The sequence below is a fragment of the Geospiza fortis genome, unplaced genomic scaffold (genome assembly GCF_000277835.1).
Source record: "Geospiza fortis unplaced genomic scaffold, GeoFor_1.0 scaffold54, whole genome shotgun sequence".
NCBI lineage: Eukaryota > Metazoa > Chordata > Aves > Passeriformes > Thraupidae > Geospiza > Geospiza fortis.
This window is the reverse complement of record NW_005054301.1, coordinates 754,054-773,900: the sequence shown is the minus strand read 5'-3', so window position 1 is coordinate 773,900 and position 19,847 is coordinate 754,054. Positions and strand designations below refer to the sequence as shown.

At 37.5% G+C, this 19,847-nt stretch overlaps 1 protein-coding gene across 1 annotated transcript in view; it reads right to left on the bottom strand.

Annotated features, from left to right (window-relative positions):
- Positions 1 to 4,489: 4,489 nt before the first annotated feature.
- The window catches only part of EML5 (EMAP like 5), a 92,862-nt gene continuing 77,504 nt past the window's right edge, over positions 4,490 to 19,847 (bottom strand). The window contains exons 35-47 of the mRNA XM_014310503.2: positions 19,123 to 19,221; positions 17,247 to 17,267; positions 14,243 to 14,416; positions 13,145 to 13,353; positions 11,042 to 11,199; positions 9,647 to 9,761; positions 8,970 to 9,158; positions 8,598 to 8,770; positions 7,374 to 7,536; positions 6,375 to 6,478; positions 5,865 to 6,018; positions 4,923 to 5,023; positions 4,490 to 4,608 (exon numbers count right to left, since the gene is read on the bottom strand). Coding sequence (XP_014165978.1) covers positions 4,572 to 4,608; positions 4,923 to 5,023; positions 5,865 to 6,018; positions 6,375 to 6,478; positions 7,374 to 7,536; positions 8,598 to 8,770; positions 8,970 to 9,158; positions 9,647 to 9,761; positions 11,042 to 11,199; positions 13,145 to 13,353; positions 14,243 to 14,416; positions 17,247 to 17,267; positions 19,123 to 19,221 — 1,697 coding nt within the window. The 3' untranslated portion in view covers positions 4,490 to 4,571. The remainder of the gene's footprint in view (positions 4,609 to 4,922; positions 5,024 to 5,864; positions 6,019 to 6,374; positions 6,479 to 7,373; positions 7,537 to 8,597; positions 8,771 to 8,969; positions 9,159 to 9,646; positions 9,762 to 11,041; positions 11,200 to 13,144; positions 13,354 to 14,242; positions 14,417 to 17,246; positions 17,268 to 19,122; positions 19,222 to 19,847) is intronic.

Genomic DNA, 19,847 nt, shown 5'->3' with positions numbered 1-19,847 from the left:
ATTGCCTACTGTCATCATGCTAACATCTTACGCCTTTTGTTGTTTTGTTTTTAACAGAGGGGTGGAGAAGAGAACACACAATCCATGCTTTTTTCCACTTCCTTTCCAAAGAAGTAGTGAATGGGTTGGATTGCTGATTTCACACTTAACAAAAAAGATAGATCAAGGTTTTGACTAGTTTACTGATAGCAAACTGAGAAAAGGATGGTGAGTGTTTACCTGTTCTAGCATCAAATAGACTGAGAAAACCACCTAGTACTTCTTAAATGCAAATTATTTTGGCAAGGAAACTTATTGTGGCTTTTAAGCATATTAGACACCTAAAACTATGCTGTTTGTATTTCTAAAAGCAGATATATAGAGTTAAATCTTAAGTCAAAGCTAAGTGAAGAGCAGAAGGCAGGGCCAACAAAATAAATGGGCTTGGTGTAATCACCCAACAGTGAATGGCATGAAAAATGACAGCAGGCTTTGGCAAGCACATGAATCTGTCCACATAAGGAGAAATCAAATGCTGCTAAAAATTTTAGTAAAACAGATCCAGTTGCAAGGAAGCATAAAAAAACACTCAGAACAAAAAAGCACACAAATGCAATGCAACTAGGAGTGTTTACATCACTGATGTGGCAATTCATTTTGTGATTTGTAGTCTTACTTCCCCTTCTGTAGGGTCTACAGGATGCTCCACTTTGTCCAAAACATTGACAAGATGACATCTCTCTATAGCTTATGTTAACAGAATTATCAATAACAACACTTTCAGGATTAAGGCTGGTCACTGACACTGATAATGAAACAGGGAACATGTCACCTTGCCCAATTAAATGCTGTATTTGAAGCCAAGATCCTTTGCTGGTGACACTCTTACATCTTGTCCAGCACATCCAGCCCTGGGTGGGATCCCAAGGCAGGGGAGGTGCTGCATGGCCGTGCGTGGGGCAGCTCAGGGGCACTGGGTCTCTTGGCAAATTTTCCTTCAGCTCAAACAGGGGGCTCAGGTGCTTCAGGCAGCAGCTGAGAGAACTGGATCATGGTTTTAAACTAAGCCACTCCTGAATGCTATCCAAGTCCTGCTCTTGGTACTGAAGTCCTTTATTTTGGTCTTGTTTTAGACTGAGGAGATGTCTCGCCTGCTGGACCTGCTTTCTGATGGCACAAGTGCAGGTTAGCATTAACCTGACTGCACTATGGCAACTTTCAGTTCTAAATGTGTTTATTTTTTATATTTCCTTGCTCCTAGGAGCTGGATTTCCCTTACTCTCTTTTTTTTTCTAATTATGTTTATTAGCTTTCAAGTGCATATTTATTTTATTAACTGAAATGTTATTTTTACTCAGTTCTCCAGTTAATTTCTTTTATTACCAAAAATATTGCTGACTAAAGATCCCAAAGATGTACATTTGCTGCTAACCAAAATGACAAGCTACAGTAAAAAATCATCCACTGTAAGTTATTAAATTATACAAAGACCTTTTGCTTCCCCTTCCCTGGTGCAGAAGGGATTTTCTCCAGCTTCAGGCAAAGGCCTCCTGCTCTCAGCTCTCTCTGATGCTTCCAGATGAAAGGCTGTCACTGCTCCCTCCACATTCCAGCTTCTTCCCTGACCTATCCTACAGGGTTCTGTCCTCCTCTGACTTCTCTGTGGAGCATCCAGCCTCCAGCTCCCAGTGCCTGTCAGAACAGGCAGCCTGTCCTCATGTACACATGCTTCAAGCATGGGTGGCAACAATTAGCAAGTTACTACAGTAGCATTTAATGTAAACAGCAAATGAGGCACAGTAGCAAGCACCATCACAGACAAAAAGACCAAAAACACCATAAAGCTGCCAGCTTGGGCCACGCTGACAGCCAGCTCTTCCCTTCAGCAGAGAATCACAGCTACAATATGCTCCAAACTGTGACTGAGGTTCTGCTCACTCTTCTCCTCAACATTTGTGATCATTCCCAGCTGGTTGCTCCCATTTTTACCTGGCAAACCACAGAGCAGTTTCACCAGGGAAAACACTGGCTACCAATACAGGCTGCAGGAGGAGGAGCAATGCTGGCAGTTTAGCTTTTAAAGGGCTCCTCAGCTTCCAGCTCCCATGCCAGCCCTTTAGAGCAGCAGTGGGGTTTGAAGGAGAGTGAAGAAGCAGGGAGACCTGGAGGCTGCAGCCCTCAGCCTGGTCCCTGCCACCCCTTTCTGCTCATCTTCAGCTCTGGTGTGGCCTTTGGGATTCCTCAGGGGAAAAGCACCAATGGACAAATCATCAGTGGAGAGGCACAGCATTCATGAAGGGCATAGGGGGCGGGAGGAGAAGAGGATCAGTGACAGGGATTGGAGGAACAAACCCTCTTGATCCACATAGCTCCTTCACTGGGGGAAGGCCTACAGAAGAGCTCACAGAGCCTAGGATTTTTTTGGGGAAAACTCAGAGACAGAAAAATACAGACTTTGATCTGGCAGTCTGAGTAGGACAGACTATGATGAGTTCTGAAAAGTCATCCATCTTGATCCAACAAAAGGCAACTTTAAAGTAGAGGCAGGACAAATCTTACTTCAAGTGCGAAAGTCCTGCACAGATGTGTTTAATAAGGGATAGAATCACAGCCATAAAAGAGCACACTGCAAACCATTTCTCTAGTAAAGAGAAGATATCAACACCAGAGACTAATTTTCACATACAACAGACAGACAGGAAACAAGGTTATGAGACACATTAGGTCGAATCACAATTATCATATGCAATTCACCTAAACTCAAATACATTACTGCCAAAATCTCCCTGTACACTCATGACCAAATCCTCAGAGTTTTTGCTCCTGTAGAATAGCAGCTGCATGACTGGCAAGACTTTGCTAAGAACCACCATGCTGAGAAACCTGATAACTGTTTAGTTCATCAACTTCTTTATAATAAATATTCATTATAGATTGATATATAAAATATATTAGCTAAGACAGTTGGGTAACTAGTTTTGTACAGCACATAACAAGGAGAGCACAAAAGTTTGGCTCTGTAACTTTTCTCCTCCTTCTCTTCTACCTGCAAGCCCTCCCATTCCCTCTGTAACCAACACGCACACAAGATGATGACAAGAAGAGATGAGGTTTATTTCTTTTTCATCTGGCATAAGAAAATGCAAGAGATGAAAAATACCAAAGCCTCTTGACTGACCTAAACAAGTGCCACTGTCAAGCAAGGCTGGCTTACACAGAAAGAGCTTTCTGTGCACAGCAGAATGCCACAATGGGAGCAGCGCTGATAATTAGTGATTTTTGATACCTGCTATATTGCATGAAAAATAACTATCTGTAATGTTTCTCTATGGCATGATTTAGACAAACAGCTGATGAAACCTTCCTCACTTGTACCCAAAACACAGCTTTGTTCAGGATTTTATTATCACTGAAATGTTTTTCCAACTTAGAATCTCAGTTATGTTGCAGGATAGAGTAAATGCTCGAGGTGACAGCAGGTCCATTCAAAGAAGCAGATGACTGGACATTTTTTACAGTCAGAAGAGAAATCTGAATAGAGACATCTCCCAGCTAGTCCTAACTCTATTAAAAGTTCAAATGTATAAAATATAATGCTCAGAAAGTTCTCTCTGAATCTCCCCTATGATGCTGAGAAAATAAAATCAATTCATATTGCTCTGAAATTCTATTTTTGCCACTGCTGACATCCCAAACTTTATCAACAAGAAGACTACAAAAATCCTCACCCTGGTCCTCATTTCCAGCAGAGAGGCTCACAGCCCAGTCAAGTAACACAGCAATAATCTCTCTTCCACTGAGAATACTTTTATTCACAAGGCAAAAATTGGAGTTAGACTTTTAGGTAGTGGGCAAGGCACTCGCAAAGTGAGCAAATCTATTTTTGCTCATAGAACTAATTTAATGTTTAAGTGCAACAAAAACACTAAATTAGCCATGAAGATCATGCGTATCCAACGGCTTTCACCAGACATGACTGTGACCCAGGCCTCTAAATACAGAAATCTTTCAGTCATAAGGAATCAACTCTATTATCTTCTGCTTCATCAGATATGATGTTTCCTTTTGACCAGCCATAGAAATATAATTTCTATTATAATAATTAAACATTTATTAAAATACTATATATTTAAGAGTTAATATATGGTCTCTCTCAGTAATAAAATATGGAATACTCTTTTTATCTATGCTATTTAGATCTCAAAACTTAAAGGAAAAACATTCATGCTGAAAATAGATCAATGTACAGCACTAGGTCAGAAATAGCATCTCTTGATTAAAACCCCAAGAACTTGCTGTGAAACTGTACATTGATTACAATTCACTTTTTCCTTTCATCCACATATTTTGTTTCAACATCTGGCAGTGAGTGGAATACAAACCCAGATTATCTGACACTGAAGCAAAACTAGCAGCCTCAGTGTGTCCATCCTTCTGGCAGACTCCAGGTCCTGTCTGTCAGAGACAGACTGCTCTGTGTCTTGTGTCATATCTCACGCATGCAGGGCACAGCAGAATGTCACATTGCAATCCTGGGTGTTTCATGCCTGGTACTTCATGCAGTTTCCTCTTTGCAAGTCTCCATGTCTCTCTCAATGAGGCATATGCACACACTTCCAAACAAATAAGCTGTGTTTTCAAAAAGATATTAAATATGAGATATAGAAGTGATGTTAAAAGAAATGGCTAACACAGCCAAAAGAAATTCTCATTAAAAGTATGATGTTCTGAATATTCATGTGAACATTTTAAGTTATTAAATATTAGCTGTTCACATGAACATTTGGGATATTTATTTAGTCACAAATATGTTTTTCTCTGTGTACGAACAGGAAAGCAAGCACATGGACAAAAGGCTGAAGGCTGAATTTAGCTTGGCATTGCTGTGGACTGTCCATGCGCAGTGCTGTACAGATTGTGGCAGTCGTGGCAGGAACACCTACCTGCAGTCGTCCCCTCCAGCACTGACCACGTATCTGTCTCCACTTGTGAATCGAATATTTGTTAAGTGGGCAGAGTGACCTAAAAATCGTTTGTGTTTTGCCTGGAAAAAACCGAAACAACAGAATGAGAGAGTCTAAATATTCTGTAACCTCCTAAATCAGAACAGGCATGCATGTTTTTATCTACCTTTTTATTGCATCACATATTTATAATGTTAGAAAGATATATAGGTTATCAAATGTGAATGATCTCCTGAAGGAGAACTCCTATTGAGCTGCAATGCAGATTAAATTGTCAGCCAATAAGAGAGCACTTGCAAATTGGAAAGAATGCTCAAGTTTTCTTTCAACACAAAAATACTAAATACATCTTGTCACATGACTAACTTCCAAACTAAGTTTTGTGTAAAATTCCTGACACTGAAAAACAATTATTTTCATTGCAATTGTGTGAGCAGTTTACCCTGTGCAGTCTCAAATCCTGAAAATTAACAGTGAAAACAAATGTCAAAACCATTATAAATTAAAATTACAAAAACCAGTGAAACAATTTAACAGTGTTAGTGAAAAATCTGTAAACTTTTCATCCATGAAGATCCACAGATGGGACTAAAATCACCATCTATCTTCCTCATCTGTCAAATGGATCAGAGATGTGGAAATTACTACGGGCTTTGAGATTTTTCATTAGGCAGGCAGTATGCTAAAGCAGACTGGCAGACAATATCAACACCTACAAGAGGTTCTAGCAAGAGCTCCTGCACAAAATGGTGGGGAAATTCTGATGTGGAGCATGCGATGCGACTATGGAGCTAAGGAGGTACTAAAAAGCTACAAATTAAGAGAAGAAAATATTTCCATCATATGTCTTCTAGAGAAACAAGACAAGATCCTAATATCAACAGTACTTGTTGTTGTAGCCACGCAAAAACAAGTTCTTACAAATTTTTCAGGACATGGAAAGTCAAAGAGTTTGACCATGCCAAAATCATCGCCTGTTACGAGATTGATTCCCGAGTGAGAGACACAAGCACAGTTCACATCAGCTTTTTCAGCATGCCTGGACCAGATTCCAATCACTTCGTCCCCTAGAACACTGAAACAGAAGACCAAGAAAGGTTTTTGAAAAACACTGCAAAAACAAGACTCAGATAATAGATCTCATATTCTAACTGGTTCTATAAAAATGCAATGTTTACATTTTATTTTCACACATGCACACCTTATGTAGCTTTTATTCTGTAATTAATTTTTGAATCATTCCATGATTGCCCCCCTGTGTACTGAGGGAATCTGCTCTGTAGTGCTTTTTGCTGTACTGCATTTAGGGGAGCTGCTGCCAGAGCAGATGGGTGTGTTAACAGAAAATATCTGACTGAAGGGATTAAATATACTTTTAAATAGTAGGTGCTTCTCCTGGAAGTTTCAGGTGTAAATACATGAATCATTTACCTTGTCCAAGTAGCCCATGTTATTCTGTCAATCACAGCCTGGTCCACAAGCTGCTTTCCTGAAGGCACTTCATATACTTGCCTTTTGTAAGACCCCGTAGAGACCTTTGAGGTGACCACAGAAAATTTACAATAAGTTAACTTGTTTCAAAAGATGAAAATATAATTCCAGAGGGCTTTGAAAAGCATTTTTGTGACAGTTACTTTTTACTCCATAGAGTACCAGCTATCAAGAAAACTTAGTCAATGAGTTGAAAATTCTCAAAAATCTATACAAGCATATAGCAATAATGAGAAAGCATAAGAGATCTTAACATTTAAATGCCTAATTAGTAAAAGATAACTGAAACAATTCACATTCTGCATGCATGTGTTAGTATGTCAGTATATACAAATAAGGCAAAATAAATTCCTATCTTTAAAATTGACACAAAGGTGTTCCTCTTGGGCTGTAAATATTAATTTGATAGTGAGAAGAATTTATTTCTCCTTTCAGATGCAAATAAAATATAGAAAGCATATTATATTTACTTTCTTTTCATTTTAAGAAATGTCTTCAGCCCTCCTATAGTTGGCAGTTGCGACACCATGACTTTGGTGCTGCTCCACCAAGTCTAGCACTAAAAAGACCTGTAATGCCATCATGCTGATCAGAGGGACAAAGAATTTATAGATCCCCAGGCCCTGCAGAATGACAGACTGTAGTCCTTTCTCTTGTAAGATAGCCCATCAGCATCAGAGGTAAAAAGGCAGGGAGACACATCACAGGAGGTTTGAAACCTGTCTCTCATTTCTTTGCTTATTTTCCATATTTGAACTCCAGGAAAACTATTCAAAACTAAGGGCATCCACTTACCACTACAACCAACTAAGTCTAGTGACAGCAACATACTCCAACACTTAGGTACAAAACTTAGAAGCTGTCAAAGGAGAATACTTGCAGAGTATCTGTCACAAGTATGTTTCCCATTCAGTACCTTGAACCATTAATGACTGATACCTGGAGATAAGAGCTATCAGCAGAGAAGTCCATCTGGATCACAAAACTTGGGATATCCTTGCAATAGCTGATCCGATTTAGTGTGGGACCCAAAGTCAGATCATAAAAATCCACTGCATTCTCACTGGAACCAACTGCTAGGTAACGAGAATCTGGGCTAAACCTGAACAGATAAAAGGGTTTCATGAGCACAGGTTGGCACTTACAACAGATTATAGTATTTGAGAAGTGCAGAAATTTCCATTTCAGGTGTCTGCTATCCAGAACTAGAGTGATGCAGAATATTCAGTCTGCTAAGCAAAATAACTTCTGAAATTAAATTTTCAGAGAATGCATATTCAGCAGAAGGTGGCAATATTTTTGGTACAGATTACACATATAAGTGAACTGGTAACATCTCTTGAATAACTCTGTTCATTATCTCATTTCATGACCCCCTCATGGTCTAAGAACTTGTGACATCCCCCTGATGACACTCTGACTCCCTTATGCTATACTTACAAGGTTAAAAACTGGAAAACTGAAGTACTCTAACTGAAGAAAAGCTAGTTCTTCTAGATGAAATATGTTGAATAAAAAGATGTAAATCCAACCTTTTGTTTACCCAGTGTATCTTTGCACACTGGTTTCTTTCTTCCAGTTTTCCTTTCTAGTCTTGAATCTCAGCAGTTTCCTGAGCTGAACAAATCCCTCACAGCCACTTCTGTGTTACTGGGGAAGTTTCTTTATTTCTATTCTCTCTAAAATATATCTTGGGACAGCTTTCCAGCTCCAGCAACCCCCTGACTCCTAGCAGAGCTCTTCTGCAAGGTCTCTCTTTGCTTATATTTCTCTCCCATCACACTCTGCTCTCCAAAAATTTCCTTAACTGATTATAACCAATTTATCTCACACAAGAAACAGTTTGTTCCTCCATGCAGGAAACAGAAGCAAAATTTTACTTCTAACTCCTGTCTAACAAACACAACAAAGTGCAAACTGACAGACATTTCCATTATCTCTCACAATCTAGTCTTCATCTCTAAGTGTCTGATCTCATTTTACCTTCTAGGAGTGCCTTCCCTCAAGCATGTGGACCACACACAACCCTCAGTGTCACTCATTGATTCTAGCTCTCTAAAATATCATTGCAATGTTTCCCAGAACACAGAATTGTATTTTTAAAAAGCAAAAAACTAGAGATTTCTAGCACACTACAATAGACCAGGAATAATATTTTCTGACCTGATATCTTGAATTGCTGATCTTCTGTCCCTTTTTTTCCCCCAAATTTTTAGAGAAGTGACAAGCAGGATAATAAATTCTCCATTCTTCATGCCAATAGCTACCATATCACCTTCTGGGCTGTAACAAACAGTACGAGCTGCATGTCCTAAGCTGACTTTATTCAGCATCTTCTGTGAAGAAATAAAAACCCAGAATAGTAACTGCTACTATTTGTCCACATTTTAAAAGCATCTTATGCTAATAGCTCATTAACATGCTAACAGCATTACATGGATAATTTTCAGAGTACAATAAAAAAACAAGTTTCAAGTCTTCAACACCATCACAAGTCTATTTTTTTTCTCTAAACAAGTATTCTCTAACACCTACCTTTTCAGCAATATCCCAGAGTCTTACTGTGCCATCTTCTGCAGCAGAAAGGAAAAAGTCTCTGGATGGATGTGTTGCTAGGCCCCAGATGGGTCCATCCATATGACCATTAATTAGAATGTTACATGCAGCATTTTTCTCTCCAACTTCAATTATTTCAGCATTTCTTGTCCCAACAAGAATTTTGCCCTTAAACAATAGTGAAAGAATTATCTCTGATAAAAATACATTAACCTCTCATGATGAACAGTAATTAAAATATTATCTAGAGCTATAGTTCTGTCAAGAAAGTTTGCTGAAATCAAGTTATTAAATAATCAAAGAAAATTTATTTTTTAAACTCCTCTGAGTTATTAAAGTACAAAGCTCTGTAGATAGCATGATACTGGCTGAGTTACTGCTTGTCATTTGATATTTGATATCAAAGTGTGAAAAGAAAATAGAAATTAAATCCTTAATTAGTCTTCAATAAAAATATATATGGAATATTGTTCTAAGAAAGACTGAGATCTCACAAACTAGTTGTTTTTCTGCTACAATATCAGTTGAAGACACCTTCTAGTTTAGCCTGTAATTTCAAATACTAGCTAGAAGAGAAAGCAGAACTAATTTATCTGATACTCAGAAATCAACCACAAATGATGAGCTTTATCTTCTGGTCAGGCAGCTTTGTTTACCTTGCCCCTGCAAACAGAGCGAACGCAGTCTGTCATTTGTCCTGTCTCTAGTCTGAAGGCACGACATCTTTTCAGCTCCTGGTCCCACAGCTTGACTGCCCCTCCTTCCTTTGAACTGTGAAGACATCAGGAAGAACCATGAGTACAACAGCTGCCACAAAAAGGACAATTAATAGATGAAAGAACTACATTATTTAATGTACTGTACTGCAAATGAGGCATTTTAGTATGTTTTAACAGCTTTGATTGCTGAATAATCTTACAAAGAACTTCAGAATGTTTAATCACAATTACTGATCTGTACTATTATTATTATTATTATTATTAAAAGAACAATAATGAATTATAAATTGATACTCTTTGCAATAATATATTTTTTGCTTCCCATTAGCACTGTTTGACATATGATTGATCATTATACTCAGCAAGAAGATTTTACCAAAACAGGCTGGTGAACTGCAACTAAGACAGAAAAAAGTACACAGTCTTCCTAAATGAAAATTTGTTTTGCATACTGTCAATACTTCATTTTCCCACAGGAGATGAATTCTGGGTTCTTATTATTATTCGATACTATTTGTTTCAGGTCAAATACTAATGATTAAGAGCCTCTGAAGCTAAGTGGTAGAGAGAACACCCTCCAAATAAAATCACAACAACATTTATAAATACCAGAAGGGAATATTTCAAGCACAGAAGTAAGTAAGTTTTCAGTTGGGTCTGAAAATACAAGTGGCCTGTGTCCTGCCAAATGTGGCACTATCATGTCACCAGATGGACTGTATTACAGCTGAAGCATTTACTTATCACTAGGAAGGCACAAAAAAATTAAAATGCTTGAGGAGATATTTTGCTTGCAACCCCAGGAACAAAGAACCTTGCTGTACCTTAGATTTGAGAGAAGACAGCTTGCCTCTGCCATCATAACTAAGCACCTCTTTCCTTTGAAAGAAGTTGTGCATCATACTGCTATAAAATTTCTGATTCATATATTCAATCCCAGCTGTGCAAATCCCTTGTGTTAGCAACCTCAGTACAACTTCAGTGAAAGAAGTAACCTACAAGGACTAGGTAGCTTTTTAGTGCTTAAAGCTAAATGGCTGCTAGAGCTAGAAAATCTATAAGAAAATCTAGAAAATCTAACCATTCTATGATTCTAAATTTCAGACTAAATGCTTTCTCTTATAATAAATGGGGAAAATATCTGAGTTGAAGCTCATATGGGATTACCTCCACTTTGGAGGTGGTGACTGCTCTTTTCTTAATACCTATCAGGAATCTGAAAGGGACTACTCTTCTACCTTTAGTGTCTCAAATAGTGTTGATGGGATGAATCCAAATCATTTTTAAAGAGAAAACATACATGCAGAAAAAAAAAGAAAAAAGAAGACTCACGGCCTTTCCTTGCCTCCTGTAACAATCAAGCCATCCCTCAGTGTAGTGTACATGGTGAACACAGGTCCATTGTGAGCCTTGGCCACAATTCGTATCAACACATGATCCTTCCAAACACAAACATCTCCACTGATAGTACCTGTAAATGTCAAGTTATTCTGAAAAGGGGAAAAACATACTCATCATCTGATTCTGAGTAAGGTAGGAAGAAAAACATTCAGAAATCAACACAGTTTGCATTTAGAGGCTAAATTGCTTTTGTTTGCTGCTGCAGAAGAGGAAACTGTGGAAGAGGCAATAAGGACCTCCAGGGACAAAACAATGAGCTACCATACTCCTTCTTGAAGTCTGAAAGATGCTTTTTTATAGCTTGAAGAAAATCACTGCATTTCTTTTTGCAAGAAAAAATGCAATGACTTAAGCTTCAGTCATATGGTTATCTAAACTTTCAGCCTATCAGGTGTGCAACGTGTGGCAAAAAAAGTAGAATACCACAATAAGTACTGACATTCTACACAGGCACACAAGCAGGCAATTTGCACCCCCTTGCTATATACATTATGCTTGCAGTAACTATTGTGTTTAGGTGAAGAGACTCACACAATCACAGCAACCTTTAGTTCAGGAAGAAAACATTTTGACTTAGAATTAAAAGCTGCCTTTTCTTTAGTTCTGCTTCCTGCTCTTGAAAGGTAATAAAAATAAATTTAATTACTTCTGAAATTAAAGTGGTATTTATTAGGATTCCAACCGGAACTGGTTATTGAACAAAACTGGTTTAGTAACTTAGATGAATCCTCAAATTCAGTATCATGTGTAGTATTATCATGTTTCAAGAGTATCAGTACACGTGCACATGTGGCACAAACACGTTCATTGACTGAAGTGGGTTGATGCTCTACATCCTTTTTTTTAAGGGTGCCTGTGTGTGGCTCTAATAAAGTAAAAGAGGACTGGAAATGAAGCTGAGAGCAGACCCTCAGACAATCCTCCCAGCATTATTGTTGGGATGTTTCCACCTTCTGTTTAGGGAGAGCTGAACAAGCTCCTTCTGAGACAAAATCAAGAAGAGAACTCCCAGAACTGCTCCCTACAGAAGTATGGAGAACACTCCATGTTTGGTTTTATTCACTTTGCACAGCTTTTCAAAAAACTCCTGGAAGCTTTGCATCCTCAAACCTCACACCAAACTTCAGGTCATGCAGCATACAGCCTGATTCTCACACTAAGAATCTGTCTCTTCCTAAGAAAGTTTACAGAGCTTTCCCAAACGTCTGACTAATGCCTGGGCTGGGCATCAAAATAGTTATAATTTGAAAAATATCTTGGTGTTTTGTAAGACCTTAATATAAATCAGAGAGACACCACTGTGTAAAAGAGATAGTGTAGCAAAAAAGGCAACCACAGGCAAGTTAGAGTTTCAAAAATCAAAATCAGTGTAAATTTCACTCTGGACCAAACAGTCAGTTGGTCAAACAGGACAGAAATGCAGACAAATCAATCAAAGCAAAGGACCACTTCACAAAAGGTATCTGTGCCTTTCTGTGCCGCTGAAGATATGAGTACTGCTCATGCAGAGCAACTCCAGTGCAGCAATGCTGTGGTACTTAGCAAGATGGCCTGCACACGTCCAAAAACCCCAAAGCAAAAGAAACCCCTAATGCAGTTGCCTTACAGCATCAGATATTAATGAATGCCCCAGGACAACACTGCTCTCTGATCACCCATGAGCAGTAGCACATTCAAATGACAAAACTATCACTTTCAGGTGGGCATAAAATCAGCTTCATTTCTACTGTTTGGTTCTTGCACTCTAGACTCAGTTTTGTTTTACCTGGATTAAATAACAAGCAGCGTGTTATCAGTTCAAGGTATCTGTGGTTTTTTTCCAGAAAACATACAAACCCATAGTCTTTTCTACTCTAAAGAAAGCTGGTACTAGTTCTAGCTAGCAGGTAAGTATTAGGAATGCTAAACTGAGTTTAGTAAAATAATTTATATACTCATCAGCAGGTTATAAAAGTCTCATTGAATTGAATAAAGGCAGAAGGGTAAAAAAAGTTTGGTTTTATGCATTTTCAGGTGGTTTGTTGAAGTACATACCGCTCCAAAAGCTACAGAAAGCATCGTCTGCATGCGAGCGTCTTCTATGGAGCTCAGCAGCCCTTTTTTACTGAGGAGAGCTCTTCCAGCCAGTGTCCAGAACCTTACATGTTTTACTCCCACAGAAACAAACTGTGTATCTGAATCTGGCCTGAATTCTGCTACAAATATACGCTGGTTATGACCAGCTCGGCTGGCAATTTTGGCACCTGGCAGAAAGAAAATGGACATTTTGAATTTGCTGAGAAAAATACACATTTCTGGTTAAAAATGTTAAAGTAATTCTGACCCATATGAAGATTCCTCAGTTGGGATCCTTAGCTGCCATTCTGAATGTGCATCAACCCTTAAAGATGAACACAGGCATGTTCTGACCACACATCCTTCATCCGACCTAAGACTGTATAAGATGGACATTGCATCCATCCCCACAGGATCTATCAGACAAGCTATGAAACACCACTTGTTATTAACTTAATAGCTGATATCTAAAATTCTGAGAGTCACTAGTTATCAACAGCAATCCCCAAAGAGAGAGAAAGTAAACCTTAAGACTAGAGAATCAGATCCATAACCTGGGCATGGCTTTGTCAGGCAGAAAAGAGACAAGGAAAGGAGCTCAAATCTCTTTAGCCTAAAGCAGAAATACAGATCAAAGCTGATCTGAAAACATATAACATAGCTTAAGGCAGCAATTATATAAGATGCATAGAGGAGTTATCCTGGCACCCCATTTCTGCAATTTGCAACTTTTGGGAATAATTTCAGGAGTATGACAACCTCGTCAGTAATCAGACTTCAGAGAAGAATAAAGTAGTAATAATAATAATGATGATGATGACAATTTTTAAGAAAAGAAATCCCTACATTATTCTTACTGGAAATCAGTGAACTATCTTGATCTTTACACAATCGTTTCAAAGGAGATATATTCAGCAATCACTAGAAAGGGTAAACACATCTATTTTAGATCTTGTACAGAGCATAGTGCACAGCATTCATTGTAATAATTTTTGATCAGCTGATGCTTTAAGGTTACACTTGCTCGTGACTCAAGCCAACATATCTCTAACAATGTAAACAAAACCAGTCTCCTACCTTCCTGCCACTTCCAAATGGTAATGGTGTGTTCAGGATCCAGCCCTACGGACAGCAGCAGTTTGCCAGTGGCACTGAAACTGACGGAGCAAACGCCCTTGGAATGGTAGCACCGCAGCACCGACAGCGTCTGCTTGTTCATTGCATCCCACACGTGAATAGAAGGAGCTGTAGCTACACAAACAGAAAAACATGCCATTAGTAGTCATTTTGAAAATGTGTAATGATTTACTTATCGAAGCAGTTAATACTTTTTATAAGACAAAATTCCTGTGATCAGATGGGGGGAAAAAAGGAAAGAAAAGAAATTTTGGCCTCCATTAGGAAAACAATTTATGACAAACAGGATCATTAGGTAGGATGAACAAGTTGGCCTCATTACATTACCAGAGATGCTAATTTATTGCTTAATTTGTTATGGGACTTGTGAAGCACAGCAGAAGTTCTAAAAGCAAGAGCTGTCTTCTCCTGTTTTTCTCTTATTAAAACATAGAGCAGCATGCTAACTCAAAAACCGTCATAAATAAAGCTGCTCATCAAGAATGTAACTTCTCCATGGGGCTTTTGGACAACTGATGGCTACAGAGAAGTCAGTTTACAGTGCAGGGCCAAAATCTCCTTTCTACAAAATGGCCACCTGTCTGAAATGTTTGCCCTCTTAGGAGAGCATCAGCTGAATCGTCAGCTTGCTTGCTGACACAGAACTATGGTATTGAGTCTGCATTGTTTAGACTGCAAAATCTCTGCAGGAAAAAATGTCTTTCCATGCTACTAATGTATGTGATTATCTCTAACATGATGACAGCTGTTTTTTTCCCAAATGCAATGCCTGCTCAAAAGATCTTCCCATCTATATATAGTTTACAATCTCTGAGCAGCATCTAAGGCATTTCCAGTACAGTAAGATTCTTAAACTTCTTCACTCCTGATCTCTAATAAATTTGACTGCAGAGTCCTAAGGTTTCTGGCTCTTGTCATAGATCCAGATTCACATAAACTAAATTCTCTTTTGGATTCATGCTTTGTGTTTCTAATAGATAAATCTAGGCCCTCAGAGGCATGCATGTGATGGGAAACAGTAGGCACAGGAACTTAGGCAAAATTTCAGCCACATGAAACTCAGTTTTTGAGCACAATTCCACAGCTGTTCTGAAACAGTCTTTAGAACACACTTCCTCATTTCTTTTATTTCCCATTTGAATTTCCTCTCATGGCAGTAACAAGATGTTATCATTACCTTTTGAGAGGTACCACAGCATAGTATGGTCATGCCATTAAAACAGAAAGGGCAGGAGTTGACAGCAACTAGCACTTCCCAAAAATTGTCAGCAACCTCCTTGCTGTTCTTATGGGAAGCTGAGGGAAGGGGAAGATTTATTATGGCTCTGAACTGTTTTTCACTCTTTAACCCTCCTCTTGGTAAAGCTTTGCATTACCCATGAATAGTGCACCTGCTCTATAACCTTGGCCAAAAGTTTTCTTTTGGATGGCAGACTGAAACTCTCCCCTAGTTCTCCTGAATAAGAACTGACAAAATCAATCAGAGCAAGATCTGCAAGACAGAGAACATGGACTCTGAGGACCTTCCATGTGATGGAGTCCTTCTGAAAGTCTCTGTCCTGACACTGAACCCTGCCTGTATAATCAACACTTTCACAAGACAGATGTTCTAAGGCATCATCTCCTTCTGGGAGCAGTTAGATAAAGCTACCATGGGCTGGCAGGACAGAAAAAATCTTTAGTAAGGTGGACCAAATCTACACAAAATCATTAGGAAACCTTAATTGCCATTCCAGCCTAGTACAAACATTACTGGTACAAGAACACCTGCATCACTGTAGAAGACTGAAAATCTGAACTAGAAAAGCAAAAGTTGTTGGCAAGGATGCCAAAAGCCATCAATAAATTTTAAGTAAAACTATTCAACTTTCTAATGAAAGCAGGCAGCAGCTTGGATTCCAGACTAATGATTCCAGAAAGAAGAAAAAATTTAAGTGTGCTCATTTCAGGCAGTGACAACAGAATTTAGTAATACACAAAAGCTCAAACTGAAGTTGCAGTAGGATGAAGGCACGTGAGACAAGGAAAGTGTCCAGCCACCATATACAGGACTATAGATGTTCTATCATAAAATACCCATATCATCATTGCTTTTTTAAAATACAGGCTAGAAGTGTGGAAAAGGTAACTATATTCTTCCTGCCATCCTTAGAGCAAGTACCATTTGCCATATTTAAGAGAAGTCAACACACATTAAAGATGTCAATGTACATTTGTTCTTACAGAACAACCTTTAGATCCACATGAAGATTATTACACTTTCTATTACACATGACCACATTTATGCATCTCTGAAGATTCTCCGCAAGACAATTATGGCTGCTCAACAATGAACTCATTCGCACATGATGGTGATGAGTTTTTGCAATTACAGTTGAAAAAAAAACATATTAATAAAAAATATCTCAGTCAAGACTGTCAAAATGTCAAAGACCCAAAATGATAGAGGAAAAATTAAACTGACATCATAAAAAGCATTTTGGATCAACGGTAATAACTGCATGACAATTGTACATAAATGTGAAAGGTGATTTGTTTTTTCACTCAGTCACCTAGGCCTCCTCAGTAGAATTTACTTTAGAAATGCATGTTTACAATTACACTCAATTGAAGGTCTAAACCAAATGTTGTCAGCCCCAACATGTCTACAAAACTGGCAAGCATACCCAGGAATGTATTAGAACTCACTAATCACTAAGCAGCAAGAAGGGAATATGCTTCAACAAGAGTAGTTCTTAAGTGTGTTCTATTATTAATTAATTTTTCTATATTTACAGTATGCTGAGCTGTTTTGACTTCTATTCAGTTCTGACAGTAATATGACTGATACACGGGGTTTAATAACCTAAAAATGAATTCACACCACTTATGGCTCTATAAAGCTGCAGATGGCTACTAGATAGACTAACTACACCTGAAGATGTCAAAATTTTGTTTCCCTTACCTGACATATCTGCTGAGTCTCCTGTAATGGAAAAGCAGCAGAAAAATAATTAGATCAGAAATAAGTTAAGTGCTAAAGAAAATATATGCCACATTCAGTGTAATTTCTTAACACACACACCTTGATGTCATCTTTTTGCATTGCAGCAGCACCAATACTGCTGTTAAAGATGACTAATTACTGATAAAAGGAGGTTACATCAGAAATAAATCATAGAATGAATATTTTGAATGAATGAATGTCTTTTGATTTCCATTTTGAGCTACAACACAAAAATCTAGTTTTGGTGTATGTTAGGTCGCTCTCAGCCAAAATAAATGAAAAACATATTTTTTCATGTCATTGATATTTTAAAAAAATAAGTGAGAAAAAATGTTAAGAAGAAGCATGTGAGTACCTGAAGATTCAATAAATCTTTTTAAATCATGATGGTGACACTTTTTGTGCCAACCATACCAGTAGGAAAAGTAGCAGCAGTTCTTTATAGAGTATATACACTCGTCAACATCACTTCAAAGTTAGAAAATAAGTGCTGTTTTAAGATATTTCACTTCCAGCTTATTTTTAATTTTCTGCTTTAAAGTATATGTAATTTCTAAGTGTCATCTGTCTCTGATTGGTATGCCTTAATCCACATTACAAAACAGTTAATAACTGTCCTACTGCTAGTTGATGCAGAAATAATTATGAAAATAAAAAAAGGATTAAGTCCTGTGTTTTGTCTCAGGTAAGATGAACAATGTAGAAGAAAAATTTTCACATCCCTCCACTACAGAAAGGCAAATAGGGCCAGATTAAGAAATATGATGAAAAAGCAAATTCTTAAAGGCAATAAAAGGTTTGTAATTCCTGCAAATGTTCAAACCATAGACAAATATCTGCTGATGATTTTTTCCATTTTAATAATTTCCATTAAAAAATTGTTTTAAATGATGTGAGGCAAGAAACTCACCAGGAAAGAAAGCTATTTTAGCTAAGAGGCTACTATTATCAATGAGTCAATTTTAATGAGACAGGCACCTAAAAATCCAAAAGACACAGGAAAGCAGATAATAAACTCTGCAGAACTGATTTTATTTATATGAAACTTCTAAAACAAACCTAAAGGAAATAAAAAGTTATTTTGGCTGAAATCAAATAAGGGGTTTTTTTTTATTCTATGCCCTGAAGAAAATAATGTGGGTTTGAATCTCCTGAGAACCAACAGAAGATATGAAAACTACAACCAGATTGTAGGGCTAAAAAAATCACTTCTACAAAATCTAGAAACAGCAATTTCTACCAGCTATGCCAATGTAAAACATGGGAGTTTTTTCTTTTTTTTTTTTTTTTAACCTGGTTAGTTAATAGACCTTTATGTCACCATGAAATATATACACATTTTCCCTCTATATCTCAGTTTATCTGTAGGGAACCCCATTAGGGTTTTGGTTTTGCCTTTAATAATACAACTATAACCAACCACCAAGTAGGTGTTATAAATCTACCTGATCAGGTAAAACCTACATAAGACTGACATGTATTTTAAGAAGTGAAGGTTAGCTCTATTCAGCTTCTTTGGAAGGGCAGTGACTCTTTGGAAGGTCGAACACAAGCTGATAATTCAATACAACCAGACTAATTTAATGGGGCTTAAGATTTCTGAAAAAATAGTTTTTATAATACTCCAAGCAAAAGATAAGTGTAATCTTTCATGCCTCAATATTTTTTGTCAACTTTATTCAATTACACTCAAAGGAACATATAAAGAGGACAGGTAACTGAGTAACACTCATACAAACGGAGATAGCATAATCAAATATTTTTATAATTTATCATGAATTTACAAGGTCCTGATTGCATGCTGTTAATTCTTTTTACAAAAATACAAACATACCTACTTGGCCAGTTGCCACTATGTTGGTAAACTTGGGGTGCTGATTCACAGTGAGGCACAAAATATCATCATTGTGTTCCTGGTAAAATGACTGAGAGCCTAAAAATAAGAAAAGAAATTTCAAACCTTAGTTCAACTTTAATTAAAACATTTATACACACATAGACATGGCTAATGTTTGAAAATTTTATAGTATTTGTTAGAAAACAGCATCATGGTCATGTTGCATTTTGAAGCTTAAAACCAGAAAACAGAAACTCCTAATTTTTTATCTGGACTTAATACACAGCACTCAGTAACTCTAAACAATTCCCTCAAGTTTTCCATATGAAGTTGCTTAACTATCTCAGAAACAAATGACAGTGTGTACTTTTTTAAAGGTCCAAGTTATCTAAATTAACTGGGTTATTGTGAAAGAATGTACGTGATTCAGATGACTGAAAAGTAAACCAAATCAAAATATTAACTTGTTCTTAGAAAAAAAATTAAATTACAATTACCCCATTGTTCAGCTCTTTTAGTTTCTGTGATCATTTCAATATGCAAATTTCAGAAAGCTAATACAAAAAGAACCCAAATCTTCACTTCCTTAAAGCTCAGCCTCCAGGAACATTTCAGTACACTTGTTTGCTTATGCAGCTATTATGAATATTCTATACAGACTGAAATTTAGGAACAAATAATTTTTTTTCACATACTTTTACAATACTTAAAGTATATTAATT